The 18,621-nt window shown below is 36.0% G+C and overlaps 1 protein-coding gene across 9 annotated transcripts in view; it reads left to right on the top strand.

Annotated features, from left to right (window-relative positions):
- si:ch211-266o15.1 overlaps nucleotides 1-18,621 on the top strand; it is a 49,297-nt gene that overhangs the window by 23,634 nt on the left and 7,042 nt on the right. For 5 of the 9 annotated variants that reach the window (XM_073928258.1, XM_073928256.1, XM_009292901.5 and 2 more), the window contains exons 14-25: nucleotides 739-889; nucleotides 1,095-1,267; nucleotides 1,653-1,797; nucleotides 3,292-3,408; nucleotides 3,483-3,526; nucleotides 5,414-5,561; nucleotides 5,652-5,782; nucleotides 6,277-6,409; nucleotides 6,503-6,712; nucleotides 9,309-9,403; nucleotides 17,434-17,578; nucleotides 17,727-17,878. In XM_073928258.1, coding sequence (XP_073784359.1) covers nucleotides 739-889; nucleotides 1,095-1,267; nucleotides 1,653-1,797; nucleotides 3,292-3,408; nucleotides 3,483-3,526; nucleotides 5,414-5,561; nucleotides 5,652-5,782; nucleotides 6,277-6,409; nucleotides 6,503-6,712; nucleotides 9,309-9,403; nucleotides 17,434-17,578; nucleotides 17,727-17,878 — 1,644 coding nt within the window. The remainder of the gene's footprint in view (nucleotides 1-738; nucleotides 890-1,094; nucleotides 1,268-1,652; nucleotides 1,798-3,291; nucleotides 3,409-3,482; nucleotides 3,527-5,413; nucleotides 5,562-5,651; nucleotides 5,783-6,276; nucleotides 6,410-6,502; nucleotides 6,713-9,308; nucleotides 9,404-17,433; nucleotides 17,579-17,726; nucleotides 17,879-18,621) is intronic. The other 4 variants (XM_073928260.1, XM_073928259.1, XM_073928257.1 and 1 more) reach the window with 1 other exon arrangement.

The following is an 18,621-nucleotide window of genomic DNA, read 5'->3' as shown; positions in this document are numbered from 1 at the left end:
ATTTATTTTCAGTTGTCAGACACCCACACGAAAATGTTCTATAGTAATTTATAGTAAATAATATAGTGTATTTTTTAACCATACTGACACTGACAACTCCAATATATATATATATATATATATATATATATATATATATATATATATATATATATATATATATATATATATATATATATATATATATATATATATATATATATATATATATATATATATATATATATATTTGTCATGTCTTTGTGTTGTGTAATAAGTCGATATATTGCTTATTGTGACAGGCCTTGTGTTCGTTAATAGTTTGTTTGTATGCATATTATTTCACAACAATTAGTAAATATTTTTTCCCCCTGGCTTTTAACAGTATTTTCTGAATTATGGAGTAATTAAAATTGATTCCCCAAATCCTCTTTTTAAAAACTTTTGACTCTAATGTGTCCAAAGAAAAACAAGAATTTTGAACCTTACCAATACAATGTTCAAATTGTTGTGCTAAAAATGTATTCAGATTAGCGCATATTTAATTAAACCACCTCATTTTTTATATTTAAACTTGTATTTTAGAAAACCTTTTTGATACAGAATACTTTCATAATTCCTTATACAATCATTCAGTTTTGGAAGTATGGTTATAAATTACCACATTTGTTACCCAATTCTCCAGCAGTTTCTTGTATTAATATATAAATAACCTAAACATATAAATAATATGTTCATGATATTTCTTTTCTTTCTCAGGGTCATGCAGGTTTGTTCTGTTCGCGAGCGTGCTGTGACACATATAAGAAGGAAGGCAACGTAAAAGCTTTATGCGAGTACTGCAAACTAGAGAAAGTGGTCAAAGACATTATTACATACGAAAAACAGCCCAGATCTTTCTGTTGTGAAGGTTGGTTATACTTATGTTATATATTTATTATGCTTGCATTGGTATAATTGTATACTTATGTCATAATACTAACATGTTTATAAGTGTCTTTGGTTAAGAGTCGAACCATGTGATTTAATTGTAAATTTAACGTGGTTCACGTGCCATTGTTACAATTAAATGTTGAATTACTCTAGTTAATTTACATTCATTTTTCTTTTTATAGGCTGTAAACTTCTTTTCAAGCATGAGCTTGCCAAACGACATGGAGGTCAATGCCGGGTTTGTGCCTACTGTCAAAACATGACCCACAAAACCATTCAGAACTTTTTTGGGGGGAAACTGGAGGAGTTTTGCACAGAGGAATGCATGTCGCTCTACACTGTCCTCTTTTATGAGGTTAGAGATGCAGCTTTTTAAAAATATTTCTTTCTTTTTTTTTTTGGATTCTGTTCTTAATTTTTTATGTATATATGCATTTATTTATATGTGTTTTTTTATTTTTGTATTGAAAAAATATATATAATAAAACAATAGAACCAATATACTTATGTAAAACAATAGACTAATGTATTTGAGTATGCCAAATGTATTAATGAATGTTCAAATCCAGAGAAAGAATCTATTTTAAGTAGTGACAAGAACTATGTACGATTTGGTGATGCATGCTCAGACTGCACAGAGCAGCATTATAACAGAGTAATGATATTGCAAATTGAGGGACAATTGTTTTTTTCTCATACTAGTCATTTTTGATTATTCACACATGAATTTGTCGTGTCAGATGGCCAAGTGTAGCGGCTGTAAGAATCAGGGCTCGCTAAAGGAAAGCCTTGTCTGGGATGGAGTCACAAGACACTTTTGTAACCTGTCCTGTTTGCTGCAGTTCTGTTCAAAGTGCATTACACCTCATCAGCCATTGAGCAACGGTACGTCACCATGTAGTTCTTCATGTAGCTTTGCCAAGTTACAATATGTATGGGTCCCATTGTATGTTTTACTAACTCAATTTCACTTAGCAGTTTCTAAATTCACCTTAATTGTAGTTCAGATATTTCTTCCATGTATGTGCAAATCATAATATTCCCCAGGTGTTTGTTTTTGCTTTTGCCAAATTGGTTTATTTAAAGGGATAGTTCACCCAAAAATGTAAGCTCTTTCATCATTTACTTACCCTTTACTTAAACACAAACTAAGATATTTTGGAGAAAGCTGATGTTACGGCCCAAAATCCAAAACTGACTCCATTAATGAAATCATGATTTGAGCCAAACATATGAATGAGACAGACAAATTGACGTCCCCGTCAATATATTTTTAATCTAATTTAAATCAACCTTACAAGAAGAAACAGAAATTAGTAGCAAATAACAGTGGCACTGCAACAAAACAGTTCCCTGACGATAGCTGTTCTTTTAGGAGAGATCTTACCTAGCTCCCGTAAAAAAAAGAATAAAAAATCTTCCGGGCCACTGCTTCCCTTGGTGAACTAAATAAATAATGTAACTATAAAAGTTAATATCCACTACTTGCTACAAAAATAAACAAAGTATTAAAATAAATAAATAAAGCAAAAAAGTAACACATTAACAGCCAGACAGTGTGAGAGAGAGATACTGAGCCGACATTGCCATTGGCCTTATATAGAATCCCAATGAGGTCACCTGTGTCAACCAATATGGGCAAGCTTTTGCAAGCTTCACCCAAAACAAGCGCAGAAACAAAACACACAACCATACCAAAACAATCTACACTGATCCACATAACAGCTGAAAACCTGTTACCATTGACTTCCATAATGTTTGTTTTTTCTACCATGGAAGTGAATGGTTACTTGTTTTCAGCATTCTTCATAATATCTTTTAGTATTCTTATCTAATATCAAAACTAAGAATCTCAAAGTTTTGGAAAGAATGAGTACATTTTTGGGTGAACTGTCTCTTAACACGAAAGTGAACTGTGTTTAATAGTTCTGGGATAACCAGCTTTTTGTGCAGCTTTTAATTGTGCATTTATAAAACCTTAAATCAAGGCTCTAACTTGACCAGGTTTTTAAACGCAAGCCAGTGTTTTGTTTGTTGATGGAGTAACATGCACAAGCCGTAGAGACTCCATCCTCTTATCTGGAATAAAGGTTGGGACTCGGCTCATTTGCATATAAAGAAACACACAAAAAACATTTTTACTTTCACCCAAAAAGAGGCATTTACAGCATGGTATTATAATCAATGAGGTGTTTTGAGTTAAAACGTCAGACACATTCTAGGATTTCAGACTTTTATTACATCTTGAAAGCATAAAAGGATTTCTTTAACCATATTTTTATTTAGCAAAATGAGTCATGTTTATGAAAATGTTAAATGTGATTATCAAAACTGGTTGTATATAGACACAGACTCACACATGCTGTTTTTTTATTGAAGGTACTGTTTCTAACACCACTACAGTTCAAGCTCCGTTATCTCTGTCAAAAGACATGCCTGTAATCGGTGGTGTGGTGTCACTGGCCTCCACATTACCAGGGAATACCGCTCTCACAGGTATTCATTTCTCATGTTTCATTTTTTCGTTATTACAAAATTGTATGTTTTAATTAAATACAATTTCTTTGCAGGAGCTCTGCCTACCTCAAATGCCAGCTCAAAAAATATTGGCGAAGTAAGTACTGATGCACACATACATTGGGTTACAAAATGTTTAACAAAGTATTTAATAGGGCTTTAGAACAGACGTCACTAAACTTTTCAGCTCTTGGCCCCGAAATAGCAATGCAATCACTTGCAACCCCCAAATTCCTCAGTGGTGGTTATAGCTATACAAATGTTGCGCACACAACAATAGACCTATACACACACAAACATATTGGCAACACAAAAAAGTGCAACAGTCTAACAACCATATCATTTTTATAATCATTTATTAATTTGTTTAATTAATATTAACCTTGCCTAAAGAGACTGGGGGTCACAATGTTTTCAGCACAAGTCTATTCTTGGTTTAATTTTTGAGAACGCCACTCCGAGATCATCCTCAATGTTCAGTTGTGGTCTGCATTCATTTTTAATGTATTTGATTGCCATAAAGGTGTCAAAGTTTAACCTGGTGCTATAAAATCAATCTGCTGCAGCTGACAGTGTTGCTTGTGTTGGTAATCTAACGTAAACACACCAATACTATGAAAAAAAATCATTTGAAGGCTGATGGCTTTTCATTTGGAGGTTGTTGGTTTTTTTTTACTATTAAAAACTACAATTTTTGTCTTTGGTTTATGGTTAAAATATAGTAATTCTAATAGTTTAATAAAATGCATTTGATTTTGGAAATCGCCAAGCAACCCCCTGTCATTGGGGGTAGTTTAGAAGACACTGCCTTTCAGAGGTTTGAAAATAATTTAACTTTTTAAGTATACATTAAATAAAAAAAATTGACAATGTTTTTACAGTGGTCCCTCGTTAATCGCGGAAGTTACATTCTAAAAAATAGCCAGCAACAGGTGAAATCCGCAAAGTAGTCAGCTTTATTTTTTACAATTATTTTAGGCCTTTTAAGGCAATAAAACCCGTCACTACATGCTTTTCTCTCCTGTTTAAACACTTGCATAACATTGAACTTCCTTTAGCATGTGCAGAAGTCAAACTTTGTACGATGGTTAGCATCTTCCTCTGCCTTTTGGGTGCTACTATGGGTGCTATTAATGGTGGACTGTTTTGTCGATGTTAAGAGGTTTGTTGGGGAGAAAACTTTTAAACATACAGTACCTCACTTCAGAGTCGCACTGCTAGAGATCAAAGATTTATGTAAATTTGGCGAGCTGAACGCATTCTGTACTGTAACGGAAACACGGCATGGAGTAAATTGATTGACAATGGTTCACAGCCAATCAGGACACAGAACACAATGCGCTGTAAAAAAAAAATAGAAGCATGTCAAAATGCAAAAAAAACGCAAGACTGCGAGAACACAACACACGACTTATGAAAAATAATAATAATCAATAAAAAGTAAAGACAATATAAAAATACAGTTTAGTTTTTCAGCTATACCACATTACAATATGATAAAAACACATAGATTGAGAAAAAGATGATGAGGGACCACTGTATTTCTAATGGGATCTGTTAATTTGAACGTGCTAATGAGTCCAGGAAAACAAAATACATTTAGCTGCACAATAAGTAATAAAAATAATGTTTCTTGAGTGGCAAATCAACATATTGAACTTTTTAAAACTAAGTTTTGCTATTTTAAGTAATATTTGGAAACATTTTAACTACTTTTGACCTCAACAATAATGTATTAGCATTAAAAGTATTATCTAATTTATGTATTTGTTTGTTTGCGGTTTTTAATTGTATATTTATTATTGCTGTTTTTGCCATGAAAACAGGCCTTGTTGCTGACATGGCATTAAATAAAAACATATGAGTGTGATGATAATGACCTCAACTCTAGTACCTTTTAATATTTTGTAAAAATAAGAACGCCATTAATTACTGTTTTATAATGTTGATTTTAGCCCTCAAACATTATTGCTCTTTCTTACAGGCTAGCACACAAACGGATGCTGCAGTGGGTGCTATTCCACATCGAAGAATGTTGAAGAACAAAGCTCTTATGTGCAGACCTATTACGGAAGAGCAGGGTGTCCAGTGTCAGCCAGAGCCGCCAGTCCCTCCAAACATGTCTGAAAAAGGTTGGCCTTCTTTCCTTTCTTGACATTGTTATACTGCCATAATACACAATACTTAAATATTGATTTCACACTTTTTTTTTCTGTTCACAGTGATTAATGAAAACGGAGAGATTGTGAGGTATGTGCCTGTGCCGGTGCCTATTCCGATGCCAGTCTACATCCCAGTGCCAATGCATCTGTACACCCAATACACACCCTTCCCAATGGGGTTCCCTCTACCGGTATGAGATCTTTGCAAAGGCTAATTTCTTTTTTCGATTTGATTTGGGCTAAAAACATTTTCTAAATAACTTGACAGTTTTGCTGTTTAATGCACATCCACATGTCTTCATTTGATTTCTGTTTAGTTTGATTTTGACCTGTCGGATTAATGTCCTCTAGAATCACTTTTTACATGGTCGACTCTTAATCAGAGGATTGTCTTAATCGTATTAAATCAGACTATTGGTGTTCATGTAAATGTACTCCGCCTCAGTGTTACTTTCACTTACTTTTTTTTGTTACTTTTCAGTAACTGAGTGTTACTTAGTTGGCTTTGGCTAGCTGTTTTTGAATGTCTGAAATGACAAACTACTAAACTTTGTTTGTTTTTACACATCCCATAAACTCAAATCCTACTATTTCACTTTAAGTATATCAGGGGTTCTTTAATTATCTAATCGAGTTGACACCATAGTTTGAAGCTAATCTTTGATTTCATGCTGTTCTCGTCCAGGTGCCCGTACCCATGGTTATTCCAGGACCTCAAGATGCTCCTGAACAGAAAGACACTAAATGCAGCCTGCCTGCACAGAGCTCGGTAGAAGATGATGAGCCGGAGAAGGGAAAAGACAAACCTGCGTCCCATGGTAAATAAAGAATTTAGTATCACTCGTCCATTTGCTTCTCCAAGCTTCTCTATGCAAGTGTTAAATTAATTTGTGATTTATTGTCATGTTTAGACCAGGGCAGCACTTACAGTGGAGATCTGGAGTCAGAGGCCCAATCGACACCATTAAGCTGGGCAGAAACTGAGGATGCAGGAGCCAGCGTGAAGCCAGCGGTGCCAGCAACTGAAGCAGAGGAGCCGTCAGCTGAAGCTGAGGACCATACGCCTCCAACCACCAATTTGACAAAGGAACAGCCTGATCTGGAAAATGATTTTCCTCTCAGTGAGTTTCATAAAAAAAAGCATTTTAGGCCAGCTCATTGATCAAAATATTTAGTTGCAGTTAGTATCAATTATATGCTCTCTGTTCAACCTTGTCAATGTTGCTTATCTTAACTCATGTTTCCACTAATCCAGAGGTGTCCAAACTCGGTCCTGGAAGGCCTGTGTCCTGCTGAGTTTAGCTCCAACTGGCTTCAACACCTCTGCCAGGAAGTTTTTAGTATATCTAGTAAGAGCTTGATTAGCTGGTTCAGGTGTGTTTGATTAGGGATGGAGCTAAACTCTCCAGGATGCCTTCCCTCCAGGACCGACGTTAGACATCCCTGCACCAAGCGATATGGTACGGTATTGTAGTGTTGTCACAATACTGGAATTCAATAGCAATCGGTTCTGAAATTTTAAAAACGTCCATTTCCCGCTAAGATTTGAACGCTGTTGAACACATTCTTAAACATCGCTGATTTGCCGGTATGTTTACTTGCTCAACAGAAATTACTGGGATTTGCTGTGAAGGGCATTAGTTCACCAAACTCACCACTGTTAAAGTCACACACACCACAAGTAACCACAAATACAGGGACAATGGAGGGTTTCAAAGTCACGTCGATCAGCTGCTTTGTCTACAAGCTGACATGCAAGCGATCTGCTGATGAATCGTGGCTTTAAAACCCTCTAGTGTCCCTGTATCTGTGGTTGCTCGCAATAAACAGCCATGAGTTTGGTGAATTGATAACGGTCAATCACAGTCGTTTCTGTTGAGGATGTGAACACAATGGCAAGTTTATAACTTGTTACCATAAAGCTATTATTGCAGACATGATCTTAAATCATGTATATATTATAATAATCAAAAATAAATGTAACCTAGCATAATTGAAATTAAGCCAATATTGGTCAGGCTGGAGAGTGATTGACAGATTTGAGCAGACCACCATCAAAGTTTTGATAGTCCAGAGTGATACATTTTTTATTTTGACAAAGAAACTAAACTTCAAATTTTATCTTTCAGTTTTCTTTTTATTTTATGGTTTAAATGGATAGTTCACTCAAAAATTTCAATTGTCATCATTTACTATTTCAAATCTTCATGAGATTTCTTTTTCCGTTGAGCACAAAAGAAAATATTTGGAAGAATGTTAGATATCTGTAAGTATTGACTTCTATAGTTTTTGTTTTTCCTACTATGGTAGTCAGTGGTTACACGTTGTCAGCTTACTTCAAAAATCATCTTTGTCTGGTATAATGTTAATGTTGTTTTCTTGTGTTTATGAAGGTGAATATGGCTATGTGTAAAGTACAGTGCAGTTACGAGCTTATTGCTTATCAGCCATTTTATTAGGTACCCTTACTAGTACTGGGTTGGACCCCTTTTTGCTTTCAAAACTGCCTTGATCCTTTATGGCATAGATTCAACAAGATACTGGAAATATTCCTCAGATTTCGATCCATATTGACGTGATAGCATCACACAGTTGCTGCAGATTTGTTAGTTGCACATTCATCATGCAAATCTGCTGTTCCACTACATCCCAAAGATCCTTTATTGGATTGAGATCTTGTGACTGTGGAGGCCATTTGATTATAGTGAACTCATTGTCATGTTCAAGAAACATCTCTGAGATCGAGACACATTAGACCAGACAATGTTTTTTCAATCTTTTATTGTCCAATTTTGGTGAGCCTGTGCGAATTGTAGCCTCCGTTTCCTGTTAGCTGACAGGAGTGGCACTCTGGTCTTCTGCTGCTTTAGCCCATCCGTCTCAGGGTTGGACGTGGTGTGCGTTCAGAGATGCTCTTCTGCAGACCTCGGTTGTACCGAGTGGTTATTTGAGTTACTGTTGCCTTTCTATCAGCTTGAACCAGTCTGGCCATTCTCCTCTGAACTCTGGCATCAACAAGGCATTTGAGCCCACAGAACTGCCGCTCACTGGATATTTTCTCTTTTTAGAATCATTCTCTGTTAACCCTAGAGCCCGTCTGGCACCAACATCCATGCAATGTTCAAAGTCACATAAATCACCTTTCTTCCCCATTCTGATGCCCGGTTTGAATTGCAGCAGATCGTCTTGACCATGTCTACATGCCTAAATGGATTGAGTTGCTGCCATGTGATTGGCTGATTAGAAATTTGCGTTTAACGACAGTTGGAAAGGGGTACCTAAAAAATCAGCCAGTTTGTGTATATCGTTATGGTAACATTGTTTAAGCATTTTATCCTAAATATAAAAAAAATACACAAAAAAACCCCAACTGAAATTACTACAGCAGTCGCCATCGTTGATCTCATTCGAAGTACGAGCTTATGGCGACATATGATGACCTCTGCAGGTGTTGTATTGCTGTCCCATGTCTAAGTGAGAAATTTGAAGTCCTTCCTCTTCACATTCTGTTTCAAGGGCCAAGGTGTGTGGGTGCAAATCTAGAATTGGGGTTGGGTCTTCATTTCAATGTCGCACTGTTTTATCATTTAAAATCCATGATTCAGTGACGTCACTCATCTTTGAGTAGTCATTTAACACGCAATTTTGACAGCTTTTGTGTATTTAGAATGTGTAAAAATCCCCCAGAGTTGTAACACGCGTCATGTCATTTCACAGCAACGGCTGACCCCGGATCAGCAAAAGAGAACAGACTGGTGTTGACGCTGAAGAGACGTAAGAGGGGCAGAGATGGCCACCCTCCTAGGAAAAGGGTATGTAATCCCACAGAATCAGAGTCCTGGCTTGTTGAGGAGGCAGAACAGAGCGACAGCAGCACATAAATTCAGCCACAGTCTTTTCACAGTTGGGAAGGTTGAGAAGTGTGAAGTCTGGCGAAATGACTCGTTTCCCAACTTTACACAAAGACTCCAGTGTTTGTCTCCGGTCCAATTATGAAACTCGAAAGGTTTTTAATGTCATCTTTTTCACTTGAAATGAGTATTAGCAACAGTTACGAACGTGTAGAACGACAGCCTGACGCAAACACACACTACAGAAAGACGTTTTTAAGAACATTTGAGATCATTTTGGCTGTATTTATTACGATTTATTGTCAGGATGTTTCAAAACACTTGTATTATCATGTTTTTTCATTGGCTTAATATCATGGTCGTTTCAAAAATTAACAATAATCTTTTGTTTATGGTTAATCCGTATATTGATGTTTTTAGTTGTCAGACAGATTTTGCTATTCTTTGTGTTTTTTATACATCAAAAACGGTTTTATAGAGAGATGTACCTTTTGGTGATACAAGCTGCTGTGCAATAAACTCTTCACGTTCACCGAGATGAACACCTGTTACTGCTGTTGTTGAAAATTGGACATAATTAGGCTGGATTTCTTATTAAATTTTGAAAGAAACAAAATGTTGTGGACCATTGAATGAGTGTGAAGTCAGTCAGACAATCTGGCTAAATGAATTGAATAAATATTTAATGAAACAAATTTGTCGCTATTATCCATGAAAATTATCTGTATTGTTCATGTCGTGTTTGCTTCAATGAGAAATGAATTGGAAAAACTTCTGAAAAATATGAGTCTCTCCCTGCTTTTGGATGCAATATGAAACCAACTGAATAAGCAGTTTGTAAAACTAATTTAACTCTGCAGTTCACCCCCCCTTAAATCATAAATGACATTTTCCTCACCTTCACAGGATTTTACACTGGCCTGCATGTCATTTTAAAGCTTTGATTTCTTTCTTCTGTGAAACAGTTGAACTCGAGTAACATTTCATTTGAGGGTGAACCGCTCCTTTAATGATTCTGTCTTGTGCTGAAATTAAACATGTAGATGTCAAAGCCCCGTCGTCCCCTGCAGACTGGCGCTCATTACAGAACTTTACTAGGTTACTGACAGAAATAAAACTTCTTTTTTAAAAGCCCAAAATACCAGCTCCAATTTCTGTTTAGGCTCATCTTAATCTATGAAGCAGTGGTCATTTTCTTTCTTTTCTGCCCAGCGGGCAAAAAATGGGCAGAAATCATTGAAATGTGAAATGTTTAATGTTTTTAAATCTATCCCGAGTCCAAAAAAAGGTTTGTTTGAAAAAATATATATAAGGAAATTAAGGCCTTTTAGTTTGATAAAGGACAAAATGCCCTGTCGAAAATGTACAAAAATGACACTGATTTATTTACTGACATTAGTCTTGGGACACATTTCAGAAAGTAGAGGAAAACTCTAAAATGAGAGAAAGTCTGGGTTTTCGGTTTCAAAATGTCAGGTTTGTCAATCTCAAGAAAGCTCGGTAAGTCAAGTCTGTTTCTGAAAGAGAGGTAACTTTTACTCAGAGTCAGTTACCGTGGTAAATTACTTTGTGAACCTAACCTGGTCACGAGCAGGTTTTATTCTCTAAACTGAATTTCTCCTCTGAGTCTCCTCCTCTTTTTTTTTTTTTTAAAGATGAAGCGGTGTTTCTCGCCTAAGCCTTACCCATTCATTGCCTACATTTCAGTCACACTAAGAACAAAGTTACAAGAATGGCTTGTCCTTTTTTAATAAATAATTAGCTTAAATTCACTGACTTTTGACAGGGACATGGACTGTAACTAGATTAATAGGCTTACTATTCGTTCTAAAAACTATTTGTTTTGTTCTGCTTGCATTCTAATAGTCATATCAACCTCTACCACTTAATTAATAATAAAGACAGACAAGCATGTGCACTTTTAAATCTATTATAAACTCCATTTTAGACATTTTATCTTAAACCTGATCAACGTGTGTAAAAGTGGGAACCTGAAATTAAACATTTCCACTGAAAATTAAGGTTATATGCATTCTTGGTTTGTCAAATTTGTTGTAGAAACTATGCAGTAGTATTTTTTTATATAATTTAATGCAGTTACATCTGAAATAACTTTACAATTATGGCCAATTCCCCACTTTTTTAAGTCAAAAGTCAATAAACCTCATGCATTGCTTTTTTTTTTTGTACTTTATACTTAAATATGTAAATACTTTATTTTAAATGTAAACTTGCGCATTAACTTGAGCATTCATGATTTCCCACACTAACTGTGACTGTTTCGCCAATGCAGCTCCATTGATAATGCCTTTTTATAGCCGCGGTGTGCGCACTTAAATCTTGAGTTAGTCTACTCAGACTTAATTGACCTAACTCAGGTCAGCTATTCTGAAACCGAAAACTTAATTGAGTTTTTAATCTCTTGGTAAGTCAACTCAATTAAGTTCAAGTTTAAACTCTTCAAACTGAAACAGGCCCCAGATGTAAACTCTTTTTTTTTTTTTTCTTTTTTTCTATTATTAAATGTTAAGCACAATCAGGTTTATTCTGTACAGTTGCTTATCTAAATAATAATTAGATTTTCATTTGCAGTGTCTGATTAAAAAAATCTAATACACAGAATTTTCTCTGTACATAAAAACTACTCTGATATACCAAACCACCCATGTGACTGATACATTTTAATTAGATTTTCATGCAGTGCCATAATTAAAAAAAAAAAGCTAATAGGCATGGGCACAGATCTTAAAGGAAAAAAGAATTTAGAAAAACTCTTTTTTTTTTTTTGGTTAAATGACACTGAAATTAAATATTTACTGGAATTAAATATTGTTTTTATGGGTTTCATCTATTACACACATTTTATTATATTTACTATAAACATTTAATGTAATATATAACAAATATATATATATATATATATATATATATATATATATATATATATATATATATATATATATATACACATAATTAATTTATAAATGTATATTTTTTATTATATATAATAATTATTATATTTATTTGTGTTTTATTTATGGGGTGGCTCAGTGGTTAGCAAGAAGATTGCTGGTTTGAGTCCCGGCTGGATCAGTTGTTATTTCTGTGTGGAGTTTGCATGTTCTCTTTGTTTTGGCGTGGGTTTCCTCCAGGTGCTCCGGTTTCCCCCCAAAGTCCAATGACATGCAGTAAAGGTGAATTGAATAAACTAAATCGTCCATTGTGTGTGTATGGGTGTTTCTCATGAGTGTTTTTGCAGCTAGAAGGGCATTTGCTGAATATGCTGGAATAGTTGGTGGTTCATTCCACTGTGGTAACCTCTGAAAAAGAAATTGAGCTGATGTAAAATGAAATAATGTATTATATTTTTCTGTAAGGAAAATGGTGAAAAGCTTTTAGCAAATTTCACGTCGTTTGCTTTTACAGCCAAAATGATCACAAAAATATAAATAAATATACATCAAGTTTAATTGCGCAATTTATCAAAAACAAAAAAACTACATTACCCATGAAGCCCTACAGAAAATTCCACCAATTAGAGATTTGCAGTGAGCTAAGCACCCTAAAAAAAATGTTTATATATAAAATATAACACACACACACACACACACACACACACACACACACACACACACATATATATATATATATATATATATATATATATATATACATAGTCAAATTTATGCACATTTTGAAATGCTTGTAATTAATAATATAGTAGAAATGTTAAAGTGATTTCTTAATGTTTTACCATATTCAGACTTTTTTTTGACATGTTTGGATGAAAAAGCCATTTGATGAACTCATCACAAACAACCTTGTCTAATATACAGAAGATGCTCATTGTCATTTACACAACTTCTATTAAAGTCTATAAATAATCTATTCAACTCTAAAGTAGTGCAATAAACTATATCAACATTAGTTATAAACAAATCTCTTAGGTGCATAACTCAAGAGAAAAATCTAAAAAGAACCATGGTAACATCAACAAAAAGCATGCAATATTTACCCTAGCATTGTTACAGTTTTTTTTACCATTGAAATGACAGACATATTTAAATGATGAAAAGGTATTAACTTAAGAAATATATTTTATGACGGCATGAAATAAATGATAAATATATTAAATGAAAGGACTTTTTCATTTGTCCATACCATAAATATCGTCGTATTGCACAGCCCTACTTAGAAGTTGATAAGAGGCACACAGGCCAGTGCAATGAGACTGAATGTGCAGGCCAGATGGAGACACAAGGAGCTGGAAGTGAAGGAGATCAGGATGATGGAGGACTGGTTGCCATGGAGTCAGTTGAAGAAAGTGGCCATAAAAGGAGATGAATGTGTCGGCATCTGTCAAAATCAGCATTTTTTTTTTAACATTCAGAAGTGTCTGAGACTGCTTTATGAGAACTGAACATTATCGTTAATGTGTTTTACTTGACGTTTATTTTTGTATAAGGCCACTCAAGTCATCATCCTTCTTTGTCTTCATTCTTTCCCGAATGAATTTATGTACATACTTTATTATTTTCAGAATTGAGAATAATACATTTTAATGCTGTTAATAGGATTCTCAGTGTTGTAGGATTCAGTTTTGCTAGTAAAATTCTGGATGCTTCTGATGAGGAAATAAAGCGCAACAATATTCAAATCATAGAGAACTATTTTGGTGGCATTTTTCAAGTGTGGCAGAGGTCTTTCTCGCATTCAATGAATTTTTTTTTCGGCTTAGTCCCTTTCTTAATCAGGGGACGCCACAGTGAAATAAACTCTCACATGGTTGCCCACTGAAGCTAAGCAGGGCTGAGAGCAGTAAGTACCTGGATGGGAGATCTCATGGGAAAGCTAGGTTGCTGCTGGAAGTGGTGTCAGTTTGACCAGCAGGGGGTGCTCAACCTGTAGTCTGCGTGAGTCCTTACGCCCCAGTATATTGATAAGGACTCTAGACTGCTCAGTGAGCATGGTCTTTCGCAAGAGACGTTAAGCCTTGCTCACAATGTGAGATTTCAGCCACGATTCTGTCATCTGAGATAAATTTGGGAGATCTTTAAAAATTCCTGAAATCTTTGGCTAAAACCCGTGCTCTTTGATCGTTGGTTTGACGTGTTCACAGACAGCCACTTGGTGCGCGTTGCGATTCGATTTTTCCTCTGATAAAGTTCTGGCATTGTCAGAAGATTTCAGACAGTGGGTATCCTGCAGTGTGACAACAGCTGTGATGAGCGTCAATCGAAGAACCAACAGGAACTCGAGTTTCATGACGCAATCCATGCGACAATTCAAATGATCGCGGAGGAAATGTCAAAACATTTTTTTTTCTTCCTGGTTTTAATATTGAGGCACGCCTTGTGCAAAATTTGCCGCTTCAGATTATTTACATTTGGTGTAAGGAATCATTTCAGAACGCGGGATAGTGAAAGTGTCACGGGTGGACGACGTCAAACTCTTGGGGTATTTTCTTTCGTGTTTGGTGCGTCTTCATTTCCGTTAAGTCTGACTTTATGACTGCTGAGTTCTTACAGTGTGACATGGGAGCCATGATTGTGCAGTCTGTCATGCTAAAATCGTTCATGATTATGAAAAATCACACCATGTGAGTCGGCCTTAAAATCCTGACTTAAGTTGTGATTCTCTGTGGTCCTTAAAAATCCCTGGCTTTATCCCTCTGTCTCCTCTCCACCAGTCAGCTGGTGTGTGGTGTGAGATCTGGTGAAATAAGGGGCCGATCACACAGAACGCACTTCTTGCGTTGAGAGACATCTTTTTTTGAATGATTTATTAACGGCTGTGAGCGTTGTGCTTGCTGCTCATACACCTGCTCACTTCACGTTTAAACTGCCCGTTGCACTGTGTGCTCACTGTTGAAAAAAGTCAACACTTTTGACTGAAAAAGCACGTCAGTCTTTTTCATTCTCCAATCAAATGAAAGCAGAGGCGGAGTTTCCGTTGAGGTGATAGAAGTGTTTGTATTGTCAAGACAACTACGGAAACTTTTAAAGATGGAGGAGAGACTTGTGGTTGCTGTTTTAAGTTATCCAAACCTGTATGACTTTGCAAATCTTGAATTTCACAATATTATTAAAATTGTAAAATTATATTAATATCAACGACAACACTCTCGCACGTTTCGCAGCTGATTTAGACGTTGCCTAGCGACATAAAAACTGCACCACACTCCTTTTTTTGTTGTCAACAAAAAAGGCAGTGTTGTGCGCCTCGCATTTTTGGAATGTAAAAGCGCATTCAGTGTGATCAGCCCCCAAGGCTGCCATGGTGTCACCCAGGTGGATGAGGAGATCCCTATAAACCTCCCCAAGCCCAACAAATTGTGTAAAGCGCTTTGAGTGTCCAGAAAATCACTGTGTAAATGTAAGGAATTATTATATGAAACGCTCTTTTGACATGTTCTGTATTTGCTCTTGTAAAATCTGTTTAAAAAAGATTTTATATTTTTAAAAGGAATAGTTTCAAAGTCCTTTCAGTATTGTGCACTATTATATGATTTTAGATTTAATTTTTTTTATTTAACAGTTATTTTAAAATATTATGATTATAAAATATTTTAAAAAATGAGCTTTTACTTGTGTATTTATTTCTGTATTATTCCCTTTTCGTTCAAATTAATTTCAATAAATCCATGTGCATTTTTAAAAACAGTTCTGTCAAGCATTTTTATATAGTATTAGTTTAGTAGTTTCAAGGTCTCATGAAATTAAAAGAAAGTTTTTTAGATGTTAATATGAGTATTGTTAGTTTTTAGGATATCTATAAGCTAGTGCGCACCAAAACAGTGACAAAGTTAGCATTTAGAAAATATAAAACCGATATATACATGTAAAGCTTGTATTTTGTCACTTCCGCTTAAACCAGGGGTGGCCAAACTCGGTCCTGGAGGGCTGTTGTCCTGCAGATTTTAGCTCCAACTTACCTCAACACACCTGCATGAATGTTTCTAGGGCTGCTTCCGAAACCGCTTACTACTCAGTAGGTACTGCATTTGAATTTAAACGTACTACTCGGCCGTTGGAAAAGTACGTTCTATACAGTATGAATGTGAAAAGTATGAATGGAATTTGGACGTACTACATCCGCCATTTTGTCATGGTCACGTGACCTACCTGCGTCAGTTGCATCGCTTTACTTCCATTCATGAATTCGCTCGCGGGGCATCATGGGATAGCGCAGCATGCATGGGATGCGCACTCCAGAATCTCGCCGGAAGTAGTAAGTCATCTGGGTACTTCTTGCATACTGATTTTCGAATTCTATGAATTCGGACATACTACTCGGCTCGCATACTGATTTTAGCGAACTATATAGTATGGAAGTATGCGATTTCGGACGCAGCCTAAAAGTCTAGTAAGAGCTTAATTAGCTAGCCCAGGTGTGTCTGAGGGGGTTGGAACAAACTTTGCAGGACACCGGCCCTCCAGGACTGAGTTTGGACACCTCTGGAATAAAAGACAACAAGGGTTTTATTCACGTCACCTCATACTTCAGTTTCTCATCAAATAGTGACCAATTAAATGCTCTCTAGTGTTTGATGTGTTTGAACTCAAAAAACACTATTGGCTGTTTTATAAAAAGGGGAGGAGCTACACTATGTCCCTCCATCTCTTCATGTTTCAGTTACGATTACGTTAAACATCGAATAAAAATGCATATTTAAAAGCACTGCACAGGATTTTTAAATATATGTTTTTAAGTTAATAATCTAAAAAGCTGTGTGTAAATGTATTTTTAAATGTTCATGTTCCATGTTCAAGTTTGTTTTTAATAATATTTTTATAATATTTTTCTTTCAATATTTGTTTTTCTTTATATTTAAAGAATATTTAATTTCAGCAAGCATCCAAAAAAACCATGCTATGCCACCTTTTCACATACTTTATCCTCCATTAGTTTTTTTGTCCTTGTAAACTTCCTTCATGGAGTCCTGCTTCTTTCTTGCATAGTAACGCAAACCGTTTCTATGTGTCACCCAGGGTCGTAAGCGATCTGGAACGGACACGTCGAGCAGTGTTTGGCTCAGTACCTCCAGCTCCAAGCTCAACCAAACGTACGGCGTTGAAGCCTGGGCCAGCTGGGTGCGAATGAAAAGAGGCCACGCTGAGCAGGAGCAGCAGGCTCGTAAGTTCACACATATGGGTCAGAACAAGAAGTCGAGACCTCTGCTGTGTGTCATTAGTGAAGGTCACCGTCTCAGCTAGTTTGTGACATTACACTGACCCACCATGTGTCTTAGCAGCTCTCTCTGCACCCACTGTGCTTTATTCAGCAGAGCCCATGACCATGAAGGAGGATGTGTTGCAGTGCTCGTCTGCAGATCTCAGTTATGGTCTGTGCCGCTTTATCAAGGAGGTTCGCAGGCCGAATGGAGAAGAATATCAACCCGACAGCATCTACTACCTGTGCCTGGGCATTCAGCAGGTTTGACCTATTATGTCCCATTTTACAACATTAAAAATTTGTCTCTGATGTCGCTAGTGTCTATGTGAAGTGTCAGCTCAAAATACTACACAGATAGTGTTTTATAACTCTATAACTCCCTTTTAGGCTTTGATCCTAATTTTGGTGGCTGTGGCTTTAAATTTAAATGAGATTTTACTTATTTTTAAAGAGGGGTTGAGCTACAAACGCCTATGTGTCAGCATAGTGGCAGATTTAAAAACAAGACTATGCTAATGAGGGAAAGATCGTCACCAAAGGGCGAGGCTTTCGCCCTCTTATGACACATACAAAAGAAGAATGTCAGTCAAACTGTTTCTGCAGTCTGTTTTTATGATTATAAACAATTCAATTACTACATTTTTACCGTTAGAAGCTGGCTATATTCACAGACTGTTGCCACACAACTGTTTTAAACACTTGGATTCTCTTTAAAGGGCACCTATTTTACCCCTTTTACAAGATGTAAGATAAGCCTTTGGTGTCTTCAGTATGTGTCTGTAAAGTTTCAGCTCAAAATACCCATCAGATAATTTATTATAGCTCTAGAATCTGCCCAATTTAGTGTCTGAGTACAGTGTAGGTGTTTTTATAGCCTGTGGCTTTAAATGCGAATGAGCTGCTTCTCCCCGCCCACCTTTTCCACGTGTGTCTGCTACTAATCATGCCTTACATTAGATAAACAGCAGTTAGTGATAGAGAGACTCTGATGAAGCTAAAATACA

This window comes from Danio rerio, chromosome 17, assembly GCF_049306965.1.
Source record: "Danio rerio strain Tuebingen ecotype United States chromosome 17, GRCz12tu, whole genome shotgun sequence".
NCBI lineage: Eukaryota > Metazoa > Chordata > Actinopteri > Cypriniformes > Danionidae > Danio > Danio rerio.
The sequence above is the reverse complement of the archived record's forward strand: the minus strand, read 5'-3'. Positions and strand labels throughout refer to the sequence as shown.